Source organism: Schistosoma haematobium, chromosome 1 (assembly GCF_000699445.3).
Source record: "Schistosoma haematobium chromosome 1, whole genome shotgun sequence".
Taxonomy (NCBI): Eukaryota; Metazoa; Platyhelminthes; class Trematoda; order Strigeidida; family Schistosomatidae; genus Schistosoma; species Schistosoma haematobium.
In genome coordinates, this window is record NC_067196.1 from 59,102,849 (window position 1) to 59,122,190 (window position 19,342).

At 36.2% G+C, this 19,342-nt stretch overlaps 1 protein-coding gene across 3 annotated transcripts; it reads left to right on the top strand.

Moving 5' to 3' along the window:
• Nucleotides 1–1,545: 1,545 nt before the first annotated feature.
• Nucleotides 1,546–19,339, top strand: MS3_00001729 (uncharacterized protein; the record flags this gene model as incomplete). Of its 3 annotated transcripts, none has more annotated exons than XM_051209208.1 (9): nucleotides 1,555–1,972; nucleotides 2,010–2,394; nucleotides 3,543–3,868; nucleotides 5,721–5,801; nucleotides 8,830–9,414; nucleotides 14,880–14,980; nucleotides 16,784–17,181; nucleotides 17,803–18,223; nucleotides 18,802–19,339. In XM_051209208.1, the coding sequence occupies 7 exons, from the start codon at nucleotides 1,597–1,599 to the stop codon at nucleotides 16,964–16,966; spliced, it is 2,037 nt and encodes a 678-aa protein (XP_051074641.1). In that variant the 3' UTR covers nucleotides 16,967–17,181; nucleotides 17,803–18,223; nucleotides 18,802–19,339. The 3 variants fall into 3 exon arrangements, with proteins under 3 accessions (XP_051074640.1, XP_051074641.1, XP_035586440.1); XM_035729631.2 differs by having other exon boundaries at nucleotides 1,606–1,972; nucleotides 16,784–16,955; XM_051209207.1 differs by having other exon boundaries at nucleotides 1,546–1,972; nucleotides 3,543–5,801.
• Between the last annotated feature and the right edge of the window lie 3 nt (nucleotides 19,340–19,342).

The following is a 19,342-nucleotide window of genomic DNA, read 5'->3' on the forward strand; positions in this document are numbered from 1 at the left end:
CAAATCGACGACAACTACCATTGGCCTCACTGGTATTGTTTAGCATATGTATTTGGTGCCCCATTTTGCCTATGTTATGTGTTCAAATAAATAAATATAATAAACAATTCCCATTTTCTCCCACTTACTAGTGAACGTTTGTGTGTTTGAGCAAGACAGCCCTGACCCTACTTGCTTCCCTTACTGTGTAGTGAAAGCTGAGACCAGACTTAGTGACTTTTCTCGATATTACTAACTGATGAAGGTTGAACGATTAAACCCAACAAACTTACGTGTGCCGCTCAGTTAGTATTCTTGCTTCACTAGAGTCAGATGAAACAGTGTAAGTTGAGTTTCCACCACCCAACAATTTTTCACTCTGGTTCATACCAACCTGTCGACCAGGATATTCTGCTTCTCTAGCACGCTTAGAGAACAAAACAAATCTTGTTAGGAATACATGTATATAAATCCGCAGTGAATAAAACGACAGAGGGTAAGTTGCGGTTATTTTGCCACACGTTGCAGGTCCACTGTATCACCTAACTAATTCATGTCCGACTTCATAAGTTAAAATAAATTACATTTCTCTCAGTGATCGGTGTTCCAAGTTTGAGATACGTTTGACCTGACGGATAATTTGTCCAAAATACTTGTGTTATTTCGCTGGTCCTACAAGCACTACATTACACTTATGAAGACAAATTTTTTGAATACATAACCAAATAACTTGCATTAAAATTCATTATAACGTTCATAACAGGAAGTTGTGGAATTCCCTGAAGGGTGCCATATCGATGAAACCTTCACTAATCGTCTCAAAAGAAGGCATACACCATTCCTCAATTCCGCAGATACTATTGGCGAGTAAATAGGTGTCAATAAACCCTCCCATCGTTGAACATGTAGATCACCAATGTGGATGATCCATTTGCACAGTTCCAATCTTCTTGACTTGGCCAAGAATGTTGTGACCTTGTTTGAGTCAATGTCACGCCCCGCAGTTGATACCTAGAGTTAATTACCTCCTCTTGGTACCCAGGTGCTGAGGCTACTTCGATGACCATCTAGATAAATATGACGTTGCCGAGGAAATATATTAGTAAGCAAAGATTGGAAAAACATAGCGCAACCATGGCCTCATGATCCAGCCTATGACATGCAGCCAGTTGATAGGCTTTAGTCATCTCTCACCCTAGAGATATTCGACGTACCATCTAACGATCAGATGCTTGAAGTTTAAGGTAGATACAATTCAACTAAAGCTCCCAAAAACCCCTGTACCCATATTTTCTAGATTCAGAGGAAGCAGAATAAAAGCTCCATTTCTTAATAAACAAAAACTTTTCTCTGCCACTAGATATAGATTCAAAGGCACAAACGTTTTGCTATTTCTACCTGGTAAAGTTGGAAGTGAAAACTTAATATGCACAGAAGTTTAATACGAAGTGAATAGAACAAACTATCTTTTTTTACAAACAAAATGTAAAAAATCAGAAAAGTCTCTCCTGAATACATAGAAGTTCAAAGTTTCTATGGGGATGATATTTTGACTACTGAAAAAGTAAAGTGAAGACGCGAAGTTTTTAACTGTAGCCGCACGAGCGGCAATTCAATATGGGCGGTATGTTGTGGTTCCTACTCTGCCCTTACTTGTTGTTAACTTCTGGGTATATTCAGGAGTGTTTTTCTCATACGATAATCACTATTGAACATGGGTCATTCACGAACATTACTGTCAATGGGTTGGTGTATGTCGAAGTTATCAAAATTCCGCCGTGGAGCAAATTTGTTGTGTATCAAGTACACAGCCCCTTCAACCCACTACTAGTGTCCACATCAGCCTCGTTTACATATGACACTTCACAATACTCGGCTCATTGCGGCTTAGCTAGTTTTGTTGGAAACAAAACATTGTCGACATTCTACGTTTATTCTACCTATAGTGTTCCGCTAATTGTGTGGGTTAAAGCTGTTGCATATGGATCAGAATGTATGTTTATGGTAGTGTTATATATCTATCATTGTAGTTCCATTGCCAGGTGGTTGTGGTCGTAGTTCGCGTAGTGGTTTCATGAATGCAGCCATCACTACAGATATAATGACTAAAAATATAAATCTTTCAAGCTCGAAACGCATTGAGTTTTTAAGCTATTGGACATCTTCTCTCCAGCTCTCTGCAGCTTCGGCACCTGTCGGATCAGGCGGTTTTGCGTGTTCTCACTGGATTACCGAAAGTAAGCCATCAGGGAGCCTAGTTTATCACGTTTATGGTACACCACTAATAACTGCTGGTGGTTCTTATGGAGCCTTCGTGAATCCTAGTCCCAGTGAAGTTGCATCAGTCTTAAAAAACATGGCCAACTTTGGCCATTCGTCATTTGTTGGTACTTACATACAGTCATTTCACCAGAGGTAAGTGTCTCATTGGCGTTATTGTCATTGGTCTCAGGAACGTTATGTGTACAGTCATATAAGTTACGCAAGAACTTCACAATACTGAAAGTTTGTTTCAAGCTTAGGTGCCGTGTGTCTATTCGACATTACACATTTCTAGATATAGCTCACATCGAACCCACTCAAACAACGGTGGCAAGTTCTAGTTTAGGTTTTGTACCCTTCCGTTCTTGGGCTTTGATCTGTTTTAAATGTAGTGTACCTTCACATGCAATAGCAAATGATCAATCACGTTTTTGATAACCCTAATTTCCAAAATATGGCTTTAGTTCTTTGGTTTTAAGCTAAGAAGAGCTAGGTTTCGATTGTGGATAGTCGAATGCTAATTCCCCTAAGGCACGAAATCACTACGTGCCGCTCAGTATTTTCGGTTTGTTATTGATATACTATTTCACTTGTTCTGTACCTATGTATTATAAGTCTCTCATTGTGGATGTTTTTCGTACACTTTAGTCAGTTTATATGAATTACTTTAAGGAGCATCAGTTTTGTATTACTATTATTTATTTATTTATTTATTTGAATATATAAATATTGGTACAAAGGGGCACCGAATACATATGCACCACACAAGTCAATTGATTAATGCATGGGCTATGATGCTGCCCGGGTGGCCAAACCTAGGCAGGTGGTTTTCTTAAGGCACCACACCCAGAGCCTTCGACCTAACGGTAGCGAAGCAACGTCAGGCGATGCAGTCCCATAGTAGCCGGTAACCAATGGTTGGTTCATGCGCCATTTGCGCAGCATTGGTTTGGAATCAGGGTTTTTCAGCTCCCCTAGGTGAACCCTCCGAGTCAACCAACCCGGTTAAACCTTCGAGCATTCGGTTTTCGTCCTCGCAATTTCGTAAACAACACCCCTCCGCGAGAAGGCAATGAGTGGGACTTCCCTGGTAGTGATTGTATATGCGTGGCCATGTGGGAGCATTTCGGGAGAGCTGACTCCCTTCTCTGACGTACCAGGGCATTTGGGGGCTTTATATTACTAACGTAAGCCTAAAAGGGAAATAAGATTTTAAGTTTGTTGTCAGTTTTCTTATTGCTGCATATTTCAGTAGGATTTGAATGTATCAACTAAGTTTACCCTGGATCTTGTTTTAATAGTGAATTCACACCAAATGATGAATTTATTAACATAATCGTCTCACGTCGTCCAGCTACAGCATATATTGTCACTGTTGTTGTGGAGTATTCAATTTCTGGTGATACATGGCAAGTGCCATATATTCCTGTCATTCTTTTTGGTTGCCCTGCACAAATTTCACCCAGTTTCTACCGTACTGTATATAACCAACCCACTTCAAATGCTAGTTTGGAAGTCAACTGTGGTACTCTTCCTAAAGGTACACCGGTTATCCTATTTCCCGTTGCTGTCTTGCTTCTTGCAGGTTTTCTATATGCTACTTCATGTAATATGTGGATTTGGCCCCGTAAGTTTTTGTTCCTGTACAGACGCTTGTTTTCAGAGCTTTATACTTAAAGTAAGCTTCTGTAGTCATACACTGTTTCTGACCTTTGAGTGTTACTGTCAATGGAAGCTAATTATATCAATAAGTAGTGGACATGATTTAAGCTGTTGATCTTAGGCTTAGTTGTTATAGTGTCTTCAAAGTTTTTTTTTCCTATTACAACCAAAGCGATCATTATGGTAGTTCACTTAATTTCATCATAAGGGTTATTACAAAAGTATATATCTATTTAACAAGTACATCCCGTTCGAAAAAATCTAATCTTTCAATGTTTACTCGCAACCAGTTTAAAAATGTCAGAAAACTGCTTTACGTATGTTTTACGTATGCTTTATGTATTAGTTATATGCATTAGGTAGATGAAGTGTAGTCAGTTTCCAGAATCAGTTAGTCAGTTGTGTTCAAATCTTATTTCCATGCCCATTTTTTACTTTCAGATCTCGAGTTTTAATATAATTCTATACTCCTGATTCATGGATTCTATTAGTTCTTTTTAGAGTACATTTCTTAGTTCTAGTCTTTTGCTATCGTTGTAACAGGTATTAGTTCGACTCCTTTGACCCCTATTTTTTGACTTTGATGGTGATGTATAGTGCAACAATTTGGGTCGATGTAAATTTGCGTTAGGTTCTTCATTTTCATGACTTTTTGAGACTAAATCATACATACAGTTTAGAGCTGTAAACGTCTGATGGACCATCATATATTTTATCAAATATATTGCAGTAAGTTTGTGATGTCATGTGATATGCTTTTGCAAGGTTAGTCTTCACTTTGTCTAAAGCCTTATATGTCTCTTAGTGGGTTTTCAGCTGTTATGCGATATTACTTATCGTTCAAGTGGGGGTTCAAATTTCGACTCCAATACCCATTTATCAGTAGATGCGATCAGTTTAATGCCATTCGAACTCACTGATTACTCAAATAATGTTGATACTTTCTAGAAAGCAAGGATAATATTAGTAAAAGAGAAGTATTGTTAAAGGCCTAAGATGCAATACCTTTTCGCCTGTTTTTGCTTCGGTTTGTTATGGTATTTGATTTTCCATTATGTCTTACAGTGAATTGACAAATAATGTAATTCACTCTTTCGTATATTTTTGGCTATGTGGTTTTTTATACGTTGGTGTACCGTACTCCGACTTCAGTATTGTGAATGAAACTACTTCTATCCCCTTCTTTTCCCTGTCCCACTAGCTAGTATAAAAACACCAGTCTTGCAGACGAAGCTATGTGATGTTGATTAATTAATCAAAATACATTAAGTTTTCCCATGATCTATTCATAAAAAATGATCAGAATATTTAAACCAAGTACTTTAAAATATCGTAAAAATGCGTTGAAATTTCGCGAATAGTGTTCACATTATATAATTTGCTGTAACAGAATTTCAACCCAATTGATACTGATTTCCTTTTCATGAGTTGTAATTTGAAATTATGTATCCCCCAACAATTGTGCATGCAAAAATACCTTATACTTATAGGTTGTGAGTTCCCGAGGCATAGCAACTACGTATGTGTCCTTGAACCGTGAGCGGTATTTATTACAGGTACTAGTTTTCCAAAACTCATATGGTCAAGTAATGTTTTAAACTATTTAAATGCAAGCCGAACAGTCACAACTCTACAGTTATTGCTTAATATCATAAACTTAATGAAGCACTGTTTGATTATTTCTCATCACTTGAATAGATGTAATTACAGTATTCTGGAAAGTTGATCAATATGTATAAATAATACACTTTCAGTGTTCATCAAAGCCACATTTCTACCATTTAATCTGTTTTTCAGTCTTTAATTGTTCATTTTAGGCTGTGCAGTCAGTGCGATGATTATGGGGTCTGTCATTGGGCTGATATTTTTCTACAGATTTTCAGGCGAACCTAATGAAAGTAAGGATCTATTATCAGTAATTTGATTTAGTTTGAATAATTGCAGTTTGCCATAACTATCGATTCATTAGTTTCTATACCTCGTCTGATTACCTTCCCCTCAATTGATAGGATATCATGGCAGATTTAGTCTACTGGGTTATTTTTATTAGTAATATGTCTTGATGTAAGATCTCAGAAAAACAGACCTGATAATTGTAGAACTAGTATAGTCAGTGCTTGTACTCCAAAGCTCGTTAGCTTGAGAGTGGTATTAGAAAATTGTGCGCCTAGATACCAGCCTCAAGTAGCTGCTCCTTAGGTATTGCCGCACGCTTGCAAGCCGCTAAGACTGCTGATAACCCAGCCTCTTTTACAGATATCAAGAACTATCCTTCCTCATTGTTGGTAACCGCGAAGTAGCAACCTCACGTCATTTATAATCAAACCCCATCCCCACTACCCAATATTTCCTCTGTTTCTACTGTAAACCTTCATTTTCTGTTTTCAACTTTTATATGTACCAATAGTGCTAACTACTCGAGTTCACAAAATACTATTTCAGATATGAAACCACATATATTGAAGTCTTGAATGTCCGAACATATATCAGATTGCAAAGTGGTTTGACTAAGACACCATAATATCGCGCCACTGATGTATACCGTATCTTCTGACCACGTATAAGGGGTTCTAACGTGGTCATCCACTTGAAATCACTTAACCAGTATGGATAACTAACATGATTTACACCTTGTGTATCTGTGGGCATGACAGCAGATCCTCGTGGTCTTGCTGGTGTAAGTATATTACTATATAAGGAAGAACATGCACAACTGGATTCCTGTTGACACCATTTTATGTGTTGTCCGTCTCAAAGTCACAGCAAGAACTCTGAAAGATAGAAACACACAGTTGCCTTTTCCCCGTTTCTACCTATCTCCCACTGGCTGCAGCTCTGATGGAGTAAAATATAAACTTTGCACGAAACTTAATGATCTTCAAAAAGTCAGGGCCTCAAATGGGTTAGTTGTAGCAAGTGGGCATAGCGTTCAAGATGGTAGGATAAGTCAAAATGAAAAAAAAACTTAAGTTGGTCTTATGGTGTCCCGAACTAATGGACAAATGACGTTGACCATCTGCTACAATTATGCTTTGACAGCGGGTTATTCTTGGCTCGATAAAAGACTATCATCTCTTGAACCAACGGCTCTACGTTAATGATGACTGATTCATTAGATACAAATAATCTTATTTCACCAGTTCTAATATCAAGCTGTTGGCATGTAAAATATGTCCCAACTATTGAATGTAGGTTGGATGAGCAGTAACTTTATAGTTTCTACCGATTTTCCCAAGTATATTTAGAGAAGTATAAGCAGTATTCATTATTTTGCACCTGTTTTTAAGCACTGATACGAAACTAAAGTGCCTCCAAAAATCCATCACATACCTATGGATATAAGGCGTCAAGTCTTGTAGGCGTTAATAATGAACTCATAAACATTAAAACTTGGTACTTGTCGCTCTAATGTATATTGTACGCCTCAATAACTTTGTATTTGACTCTTACTAAGGACTAGCAGTTTTTTCTGTATAAATATTGATTTTGCTATGTCACTAATTTGATGCAACCCGTTTATCATATTCTGGCTTGTGTATTCAGCCTTAATCGACATTATGTGAACAGATTATTAGTGCTACCTGGCTGTCCAAACAAAGTAGCTAGAGTAGGATTCAAACCTTCAACCTACTGCTAACTCACAGTACGATCATAGCAGCCTAATACGCACTGTCAGAAAGTCTTTTTAAACAACTGGCCTATAACTTCGTTTCATTCATTATTATCTATGAACTTTTGTCTTATTGATCGCATGAAGTAGGTGATGTTCAACACAATTGTCTCGTTTGTAGTCACCACGTTTCAAAAGGATGTTGATAGATAATCAAAAATAGTTCAGAAAGATAAATAAGAAAATTTTGGGATATAAGAAAAGAAGTCTAATAGTTAAAGAAAGTAACAAGTGAACGTGTCTTTGTTGTTGCTGTAGTTTTTCAGTTATACCCAACTAACTCTTACCACTTTTACAAGCCTCAGTCAATCTACATTTAATTACTTACTGAACCAGTCTTTAGTGTTCCCTTAAGGTGGCTCCATTTCTTGGTCAGTCGGTTAGCTATTTATAATCTATCAGTAACTTATTCCTTATATCCATAATAAGTAATGCTAAAGTGATAAAAATAATGAATGTCAATAATGGATTAATTGTCTACAAAAACGTATTTACGAAAACCAACCGTTGAGTTGAATATGTTGATCACAGTCCCAGTTTAGTATGGAGGTTGATTATTTGATGAGCGAATTTTTTGATTGTTAAAATCAATGAATATAATGTTGGTCAATAAATGGTTATGGTTGCTCACTAAACTATTTTATTGACTTTGGGCCTCAAATAATTTGAAATCAAAGACAAGTCCACTGAGCCAAAATAGTAGGTTTTATTCTGTAACCAGTTGAAGTGTTTCTATGCAGAATATAAACACAATATAAACATGCTAAAATGTCTTTGAGGGAATTAGCTTGTAGGACACTCATTGTTCAATCGATGAAAACTTAACTGCTGGGCTAAATCTTCAAGCATTGTATCACAGTTTACACATTATTGGTTTTTATTGTGCATTATTTTCGAGTCAATTAATTTCGGATTAAAATATATTTTCATAGTTTGAATCGCAAACCGTGTCGGTTATGAGATAGCTATTCATTGCGAGCATTGGATAGTGTTTGCGTAATATCCTAAGTTGATCGAAGTTAAACATCAACACTGTCAGATGCCAGCTCAGTGGTTTAGAAGTTAAACGTTCGTACAAGGAACCGAAGGTCCTTGGTTCAGTTACTGGATGCGCCCTGCTGAGAAGTCTTACACTAGCATGAAACGACTGTCTAGTACTTCCAGGTTTTCAATGGCAGCCCATAAAAATTCTACAATTTTCACGAATTATCCCATGCTATTGAAATATTTTTCCTTTTTGATCATTCTATTTATAGCTTACCTTATTTTAATAGCGAGTGCTTTTTTGCCAGCTTTCTTCGCATTGTTTGTATTTGTAATACTGTGGTGGCGTTACGTCCGTCCTACTTTGTACTACCAACGTATGTTTGGACAAGGTCCACTGGTGAAGGTAGAAAATTCTACAACTGTTCTTGTTAACGAACCGTGGAATTCAGATGTGTTAGATACCAGCTATCAAAATGTTGATGCCCCTTTCGGATCGTCGTCACAGACTGAACATACACCAATTAATACTGTTAATGTTTTGGCTCCAGTTAGTGAGGAGGAGTCCAGTATTTCAGCACTACAGCTGTGTAACGATCTAGTGCATCAACCTTCCCCAGCTCATTCTGGTGCATATGTTTCAAATGAACAGGGTGCTAGTGATGATAATGAAGGTTACACTTGTGTTCGAATTTGTGGCATTCAGCTGTGTCGAAGGTCCAGAAGTTCACAAAAATCTTCAAAAACCTTGGCACGTCCACTTAAACCCTTCACCCTAAGACCTCGTCGCTTTGCTCGTTTACTTCCCGTTTTGCCGACTGTATTTATTCTAATCGGTTATCTCTCCATCTCTCTTGGTACGTTTTGAAAATTTTACTAGTAAATTTATTCTGTCACTTATTTTTCTATAGGATAAGTATTTAAAATCGACAGAACTTTATCTATTGTCTATTTTACCATATATGTATATGTGTATGATATTAATTTAATTACTGAAATTTTCGGAGTAAAAAAGGAATTTCAAGGTATTTGTTTGTTTGGGTAATACATCGTTAACACTTAAGTAAGGTTGATTAGTTCATGTTGGTCATCCGCGTAGTTAAACTATTCCATGGATAAAAATTTATGGCTCATGTCTATGTACATAAATATGTAATGAGTTACTAGGTTGCTTTAGTTATCCGGGATTGCCCCCAAATGCCCTGGTACGTCAGAGAGTGGTGAGAGTCAGCATTCTCTCCCGAAATGCTCTTACATGGCCACGCATATACAATCACTACCAGGGAAGTCCTACTTACTGCCTTCTCGCGGAGAGGTGTTGTTTAAGAAATTGAGAGGACGATATCCGGCGCTTTAACTGGGTTGGTGGACTCAGACATTTCACCTAGGGGAGTTGGAAAACCCTAATTCCAAACCAATGGTGCACATAGGCTCCAGTATCCTAAAGGAACAAAAGGCGTATGAACCTATTTTTGGTCACCGGCTACTACGGAAGTGCATCTCCTAACTTTACTTCACTGTCTTGTGCATTAGACTTGTAGGTCAAAGGCTCTGGGTGTAGTGCCCTAAGAAAACCACCTGCTTTGGTTTGGACGTTCGGGCAGTATCACAGCCCTCACAAAAATCGAATGACGAAGTAAGGAGTGCATGTATTAGATGCCCCCTTGTACCAATGTTTGTGTTTTAATAAATAAATGAATAAATTGGGAACTGAGCTTAAAATACCACAGTGGTATCAAATTCATCTTATTTCATTGTTTTACTTTGATACTTCTGTTTCAGTCAGTCAATCAGCTACAAAGTAGGACCAGGCACGTATATACATCGGTCCAAGTTGCCACACCTCATTATCACAACAGAATGAACACCGAATTCATGGAAGTAGTTACTTGAATGATAGTAATATGCAAAAGAAGTATTGCATATAAAGGTATAGTATAGAAGAAAGAATTAGTTCGTAGAAGGAAAGGTATAAATTAATTTAATCTCACAGTTTGAGGGAAGACAGATTGTGTATATACCTACACCATTGTGATCGATTCTGATTTATTTCACCCGGTGTCTTCAACCATTATAATAGCCGCGCGGACCCCAAGTAGTCTGTATCTACCAACATGACTCAGACTAGGAGTTAGTGAATTCAAGGACTGACGCTATGTTTTGGTTTGTCCGCCCCTAACTTTCTTCCAACCATCCCCAACACTAGTCGGCATTGTGCGTCGTGGTAATCGTTGTTCAGGCATACGTAACACGTGTCCCAACCATCTCAGTCAATAAAGATTCACAACCTCATCAACTGATTTACCATCATTCCCTAATACCCTGCGTCTAACCTCACTATTAATTACCCAGTGATCCCAGCAGATGCGAGCAATATTTCTAAGACATCAGTGATCAAACACTAGTAGCTTACAAGTATCTTCTACTCTTAATGGCCACGTTTCGCAGCCGTAAAAACGAATGAAACGAACTGCTGCACAGTAAACTCGTCCCTTAATTGATAGCCGGATATCTCACCTTCGCCATAGGTGACATAAGTTGTCAAACGCCAACCGAGCTTTTCGAATCCGTGATGAGATTTCGTCAGACACCAACCCATTAGGGCTGATCAGACTTCCAAGATAAGTGAAGTTGTCGACGTGTTCAACTGCTTCACTCCCTATCCTTAGTTCAGGTGTTGACGCAGACCAGTCCTGTAGCAACAATTTGCATTTGGAAGGAGAGAAACGCATCCCAAACATTCTGGCATTGTTGCTCGATGCTACCAAAAGAATGCATTTTGTCAGCGTCTTCACCAAACAGGACTATATCATCTGCGTATTCTAAGTCGCTAAGTGGACCTCCTAGTAGAAGATCACTGCCCGAAAATTCAGCCGACGAGAACGTTATTTCCAGCAGTAGGCTTATGATGGAATTAAACAAAAATGGAGATATTGAACAGCCTTGTCGGACACCACTGCTGTTTTTACAGCTGTTTGTATATCTTTCCAAGCAGCATCTGGGTCAGCCTCGTTTTCAGAACTACCTATTTGTGACCTCAGTTGTTCCTGGAATCTACTTTCTGCTTTTTTGTCACTCAATTCAATTTTAATGGGTCTTCTTAGTGTGGTTTTTCTACGTCCAGTGAGGCGCAAGCTAATGCGTGCTCGTATTAGACGAGGACCAGAGTCTAAAGTGGTTTTCTAGAATGTGAGACAATCTTCTATCGACCCTGTCCAACGATGACTGATGCCAATATGGTGTATTTGAGTCCATCGTTAGTTTGGTTCCTGGAGTCGCCATGTTAGATGATGTCTCTCCTTATGCTTGAAATTAGTGTTTGCTAAAAATAAACGATTATCTGAGCAAAGTTGCGGCAGACGATCACCATTATCTGTTCGCTGAGCCGGAATAGTGAAATACCCACCTAAATATCTTTCTGCTTGGTTTTATCTACCTACCTGGGCATTAAAGTCACCTGCTATGAGTACTATGTCTGAGCGTTTAGCTTTCTGAAGAAGTTCGGAAAGCTTTCTGTAAAAGTCATCTTTAACATCATCCGGGCTGCAGTCAGTGGGAGCGTAGGCAGAAACGACGAAAGGGCAACGACGTGTGTCACTATCCTTTGGAGTTTTAATGGAGCCGTTTAGTCGAACAGCACATAGACGACTGTTGATAGGGATCCATTCTAACAGTGTTTGTTCTGCCATCGTCTACGCGAACTAGCCTTCGGTCGCCAGATAAATGGAGGGTGTATCTCGTCGGCTCTCCGTTTTGGCAAGGTGAGGTCTAGTGTATGACCACACTAGGGTCCTGTATGTGTGTTTCGAAGACACAGCATACACCAATAGTACTAGATTTTAGGGCGTTATCCAAGGAGACCTGCTGGCCGCTTGACACAGGGTGCGTACGTTGAAGAGACTACTACTTTTTAAAGACATTTGGATTGTGGTGATCAAGAAGACCCAAGACACCTGGTCCATCCTATTTGAATCGCGTCGGCTCTATGTACCTGCTTCCTGTTTGTATTTACACTGGGGCTAGATCTTATTGTGCGCTTTGATCGCCAACTTCTTATCCGCTAAGCTAATTAGTAGCCCATGATTCGTGGCTGCCTATTCAGGTTGCACGCTCAGTTGATTACTTCTGATTGATTTAGCGCTAAACTTCCAGTATAATCTAATGTTTGTACTTTTGTTATCTGTTGCGCTAGTTTGATGCCTGTTTGTTTTAATAATTTTCAACGTCCTTTATCTATGAGTGAAAATCCCTCTTGTATGCATTATATTTGTCGTAAATTCTTTATTCACCCAAGGTATAAAGTTACTTCTTTCATTCTCATGTATCTTGCTTACTTCTTTTTCTTTTTTTATCCATCAATACATTCTGAATCGGTATTTAATTTGTTTTTTTTGTATGATATAATGTTTCCCCGACCACAGTTTGACTACTACTGGATTGTTTCTCCCTGGTCTGTTTGGGTCGTCCCGCTATGTGTGGATAAACATTTTCTGTTTGTTTGGAACATCTTTTCTTAATAAATGATTGACTGTGTTCTCTAATGATTCAAATATTCTAAGTTTGGATACAATATGAGCTGCATAATCTAGAAAGAAAACTGTTGAAATGTTCAGAAATACAAGATTGCCTCATGAACGTATTTTAGAAGTGATACGGCATTATGAACCACAGTTTTCGTAACAAAGGTCCTCTAAATTAATAACATTTCCAAAAGTGCCACAATTCATAGTTTCTGGTCTAGTGTTGAAGGTCTGAGTATTACAGTCACTACTGTGACTACTTTTGAAGTGGAAGAGTTGTACATAATCTAATATTGCGTAAAGTATAATAGATATCGTAACTGGATCAGTCCAAAGTTTCTTATACTACGACTCTAAAATCAACTAAACTCGAAAGGATCAGAACGTAGTATTGAAAAAAGATCGATGTATTGTTGTGTATCTCACCTAACCCGATTAATTATCGTAAGAGTTGCTCTGTACCGCGCGACCAAATGTGATCTGGTGTAGACACTTGGCTGAGTATCTTTAGTTAGTGATGTTTCCAATAAAAGTGGTAGGGTTTACATAAATACGAAAGACTTACAAGATTAAAGATAAAAATTTTTTAAGATAAGTTGGGACTATTTATGTTACGTTGGGAATTAAGAGAAAGTCGTGTGTAGGCAAACACACAGAAATTGTTCACCATGCGGTTGAGGAAATATAATACCTATATAAGATGCAGAGATTAACAACTATTGTACCGTTATCCTAGGAAGAAATAGTATGTCATATCTGTGGTGTTTGTATGAACTGGTGATTCTTTTTCACTTGATAACTGCCTGATTTCCTATTCCAAATACAATACGTTCGTTCGTGTTCATCTAGTACTTCTTGGCTAAATTGAATTATTTCTGCTATTCCTAGTTCGTACTATAATTCGAATACTTCGAACCATCACAGTATCGTTCCAACAGTGTGAGCGTGATTTGTGGCTTGTTAAAAGATGAAACGGTAATACTATAATTTATGGACGGCCTATGAGCGACGCTAAAATGACCTTGAGGGTGTCTACCCACTTACTAGGGCTAAATGAGGGTTATGAAGCAGTTTAAAAAATAAGGATTATGATTTACAGTTGATGGTTAGGGTTAAGAATTCGATTTAGGGTTTTCATCACGAACTGACATAAGCTATAATACTAAGTCTCTATTTAGGCAAATGGGTGAATGAACTTCGCGCCAAAATCTAAGACCTGTTATCGTAAATCTGATTGGTTCGTCCATAAATTATAATCTCGCCGATAAAACATTTCTAAAAGATCGATAGTGGATGAAGACAACGCCGTATAACATTTCGCACCCTTATTTTTAACCAATAATGAGATTGTCAATTGCAATAATGAACATATATTTAATGCACTCAGGTCTCTGCAGGATATCCATAAGCAGCAAAGTGGTCTGAAGACAGCATCCACACTAAAGTGATGTTATAGTCTACAATATATCAACTACCAATTATTTGTTTGTACAGGGGTTAGAAGGGGGATAAAGTAGATTTACGAAACACGTAATACCGCGTAAAAAAATAAGGAAATTGTAGTTTTCCTGGAGACAGGATTATACCGTTGACACTATTATTATGGAGATTCATCAACATAGCACCGATTGTTTCCCCTATTGCGTGTGCACAAAATCTACTTAAAACTGTTAATCACCTGTCAATACCGTGTCGCGGTGACTCCATTTGATTTGATTCATATTTTATGTACTTAAGTGAGTTGTAATTATCGATATTTCAACTGCAATACTCATATATATGCAATTACTCTTTTTCTTCAGATCGTTCTCTAAAATTGGACAAATCTTCGGTTTCTTTTTTTGCGTTCTGTACAATAATGTCAGGATTATTGCTTGGCTTGCTGAGTATATTCAAAAATTTTGTAAGTTTTTTCCTAGTTCAATTATAAATTATTTAGAAAACTTGATAGACTTGTGTAATAAATAATAATGTGTAGGTTAAGGAATGATAGATAAATAATACATCTCTAGTAATTAATCGCTGATATTGAGATCGTGATACCTCTGTCTTCTGCATATAACCTCAGTTAATAGTAAAGACAAAAGTCATATCATTAACTAGAAAATTTAATTGGTCCACAGTGTGGACGACATAGTCCTCCAGTTATGCCTAAATGTACTTACAATGTGCGTGAAAATGGAACATTAAAATAATACTCCAAGCATAAGCGGTAGGATCACAAGATATCAGCCTCAATGGCAGGGGAAATGAAAGGTAAAGTGAAGAGAGTTGGACAAAAGTGCAGAAATTTAGTTTATAAAATGTTATTCAAAGGTAATCATAAAATGTTCTTTTTTTCGAGTGTGAAACGAATAGTATTAACAGGTGTTAGGATTTCTTATTACATATATTAGTGTAATAATGTTTTTTTCTTAAATTTTAACATTACAGTTGCTCAAATATCGTGTTGCGTAAAAATCCTTAAGAAAAAGAAAAACGACGAAGTAGATCTTTATTCACACCTTTTCATAGAGATCTCCCTCAGTTTTTTCGATAATATTCACTTTATTGGTTAGTGCTATAAAGGCTAGTCTTAAAAAACAATTTTAACGAAGATCAGTTTCATCGGCTGCCTTTTACATAACTGACGTACACATTGCGCATTGAGTGGTGAATTAGTAATTAGGCCATTCGATTTTCTAAGTTCAAGCCCCACCCCACCTACTTCGGTTTCGGGAACCGAGTAGTATCATTAGCCCTCACACCCAAGCAAGTACCTTGTAAATGAGTTGAATTTAACTTTCTAAAGAAGTCCACTAGAATGAGAATAATTTGAAAATACTAAATTCTTATTAATTCACTTCGTTGTCATTAGAGTATAATTTACGTTGGTTATTTTTTTCACAGATAAAGTACACAACTACACTCTCTAGTTGCTACATTTCGAATTTTAATAATTGTAAGCTGAAATTATAAACAGTTTTAACTTAATCGATGTATCACTTGATTATAACACTTTTGTATTTATTGCGTTAAAACTTCTCTTTTGTGAGTTTTATGAAACATTTCAAACATCTTTTTATAATATCCGTATATTATAATAGATAGTAAGTGTATTAGTTTTTACATATGCAAGATTTTTGTATAGAATCATTTATCTTATTCACAAATAGGATCTCCGAAAACTGACTCACTCAGTTTTATTGTCTACAGGTTGGTATTTTAGTCGAAGGTATAGTGTGGCGCATATATATTGGCGCTCTCTTGTACCAATATTTATGTGTTCAAATAAATAAATAAATAAAAAATGCTATCAAATTTGCAATTTAGGTTAATGTTTTACTTCAAATTTACGTAGGCGCTTAAAAGGTCGCTTTTTCAGGGAGGTGATTGTTTGTCTTGGTACTCTTGAAACTTGGTTTTTGATTTACAGATGGTCATTATTTTGAACTCTCACCACATGATTCGTTTTAGGTAGTATCATTCCACTGAGCAATAATAAACATGATTCTCTGGATAATTATATAAACATTTATACTTAGTAAATACACTGTTCCTTCAAATATTTGTTTCAGTTGTGCTTTTTGTTGTAGTGTTTCAAATATGTTCTTTTAAAACGGAATATGTAGGTTTTGATTTTAAGAATATACGTCATTGCCTGTTATCTCAACGGTATTTTTAAGATCAATCCAAATGTGTATACTAAATTTTTCCTAATTTTCAGGCATTCGGTATTTCAACTGCTCTTCTTGGTTTTTACGTTACACTATGCTGTGCAAGTTTTTTTCTCATACCAAGCTGTTTATTACCTCACATTGTAATTGAATATTTCTTGATGTTAACCTGTTTTGATATAAGACTACGTACTCTACGCATCCAATTCTATGGTCGATATGGTAATTTTTAAATATTTATTTTCATACTTCCATGTTCATTTCTGTACATTTTCTACTTTAATCAGATCAAGTTTGTTTAAGATTAGTTTGGTTCTTTGAAGCGTAGTCTTTACACTGACGAATTTTCAAAACGATATGAATTGTTAACTGAAGTTGCATGATTCTGTTGGTTTATAACCGTTTCCATTGTATCTTTTGCATAAGTTTCTGTCCGTAATTTTAAAAGGTTAGTTAAATTTGCGGAATAGAGTTTTTCTTTATTTGGATCTATTTTTCAGCCTCATAACTGAAACTTTTGTATATTTGGATTGATTTTAATTTTAGTTGATTATTTATTGTTTCTGCTGAATATATGACCATATTTATTTTTTGCATAAATGAGAAACTTTTTTTCTTGTCGTCATTCTTAAATAACTTTTATGAGTAATTCGTCCTAAATAATACGAGTTAGTGACCGCTCATGATGACATCATACCACAACTCAAACCAATGTAGGTAAAGTAGTTTTTATGTTATCTAAATGATAGATTAATGGATCTATTCACCTCAGTTCCACGTAACCGGGAATGTTCCTTATTATAAGTATACTGTAAAAATATTAACATAAGACTCACTACATAGATCGTTGGCGATATAAACTCTACAAAGGTCAAGTTTATGTCGTGGACTGAGAAGTCTTTTGTAGTGTGAATGAATTTTAAAACTGGTTTACAAATAACCTATTTATACAATCATTATTTAGCCTCAATAATAGTAGTACTAAGGATTATACTGTTATTAATGATGATTAGTGTAATAACGATTATTTCCTAATTGTTTGTTAAAAATTCATAAATTTTATCTTCAGATGTTATTGTTGTCGTAATATGGTTTGTTAGCAGTATATGCTTTGGCTCACTAGCGTTGTGTTTGATTCGTTTACAAGATGCACGTGAATTATCTGAAGCTCAAAATTACCATACATCAAACTCAAAACATGCATACACAAATACTAATGCACACACCCCTAGCAATAGCCTTTCATTATTGGGAGAGATTAGACCAAGTTCCCAAGCTTCATGTTATGTACCTCGAATGTTTCCTGTCCCAAGTTTATCATCCAATGCAAATTCTGCATCCAGTTTGTATAATTTGCTTTCATCTCCCAAGGTATACAATAAAATAGATTCGGAAGGTTCCGTGAACTACCCTGTGCCCGTTGATTATTGTCGTCCATCTAATCCGTCTTCTTCAAGAGTTTCAACGGAAAAGCAACCATTATTACAGGGGTAAGTAAGCTATTCTAAATGGTTACTAAGGTTAGATTATTCTACTGGCACAAATATAGAGGAAAACCACTGAGGATACATCTTAAATTTAGCGTATGAGAATAACGTTTTAATGCTCTCGTGCTATAACGGGATCATACTCCATTTTTCTTAAAAATATGATTATACATCTTCTATCATCTCGAGATCATGATATGTTAGATTTTGAACTATCAACTTAGAAAAATTCAGTGAATCAGTTCTAAACGTGTTTATGGGAACATTAATTTATCCATTTTTAAAAAATGGTGTTATATGGGGACAGGGATGAAGAACTAAATCATTTCAAAACATACATTGTGCAAAAATATGTATGTAATGATTTGTTAAATTTTTCGGAAAATCATTTTTAATTGGTTTAACATTGAAAAACGTTACTGTAGAAAGTCAGGAAATAAATAAATTTGACCATGTAAGCTGCTATAATCTTGCAATATAATTATTTATTTCAGTCTATATTTTTTAATTTTTACACAAAGTATATCTATTGTGTATAAGATAATTATTTATTTATTCTCTAGTTGAATCTTTTTTTATAGGTCTTTTTACAATAAGTATGGTGGTCTAATGGGTACAGGTACTGATCATCCTCCTTTATTGCCCTTAAGTAGAGTTCAGCTGGCTGCTGCCTCACAGTCTTTACCGTTCAGTTCGTCATCAAGTGTAAATATCACAGCGAAATCGGTACAATCCGATGTTGAGGAAAATTAAGTCAAAACTAACTCTTCTATAACTTCTATTCAGTGTAAATAATAATCATAAAATGATAACTAAGTTCATCTTGCCTAAAATGTTTATCTTTATCAATTTTTCTCACATTTTATCTAGATCTATATTTCTCCGCAGTATTTATTAACTATCGTGTTATTTTAAGTCTGAATATTGTTTTCGAGTGTTTATTTTACTTGGTATTTAAATAAAATATCATTATTATATACTCTGTATTCATCAATGCCTTTTAATCATTTATGAATTGTGATCCATACGTTGCTCTTCATAACTGCCTATAATAACCTTACGTTTTAATTGGTTACTTATTATATCCGATACTAGTAGCACAAAATTGCCAAACTTAAATTA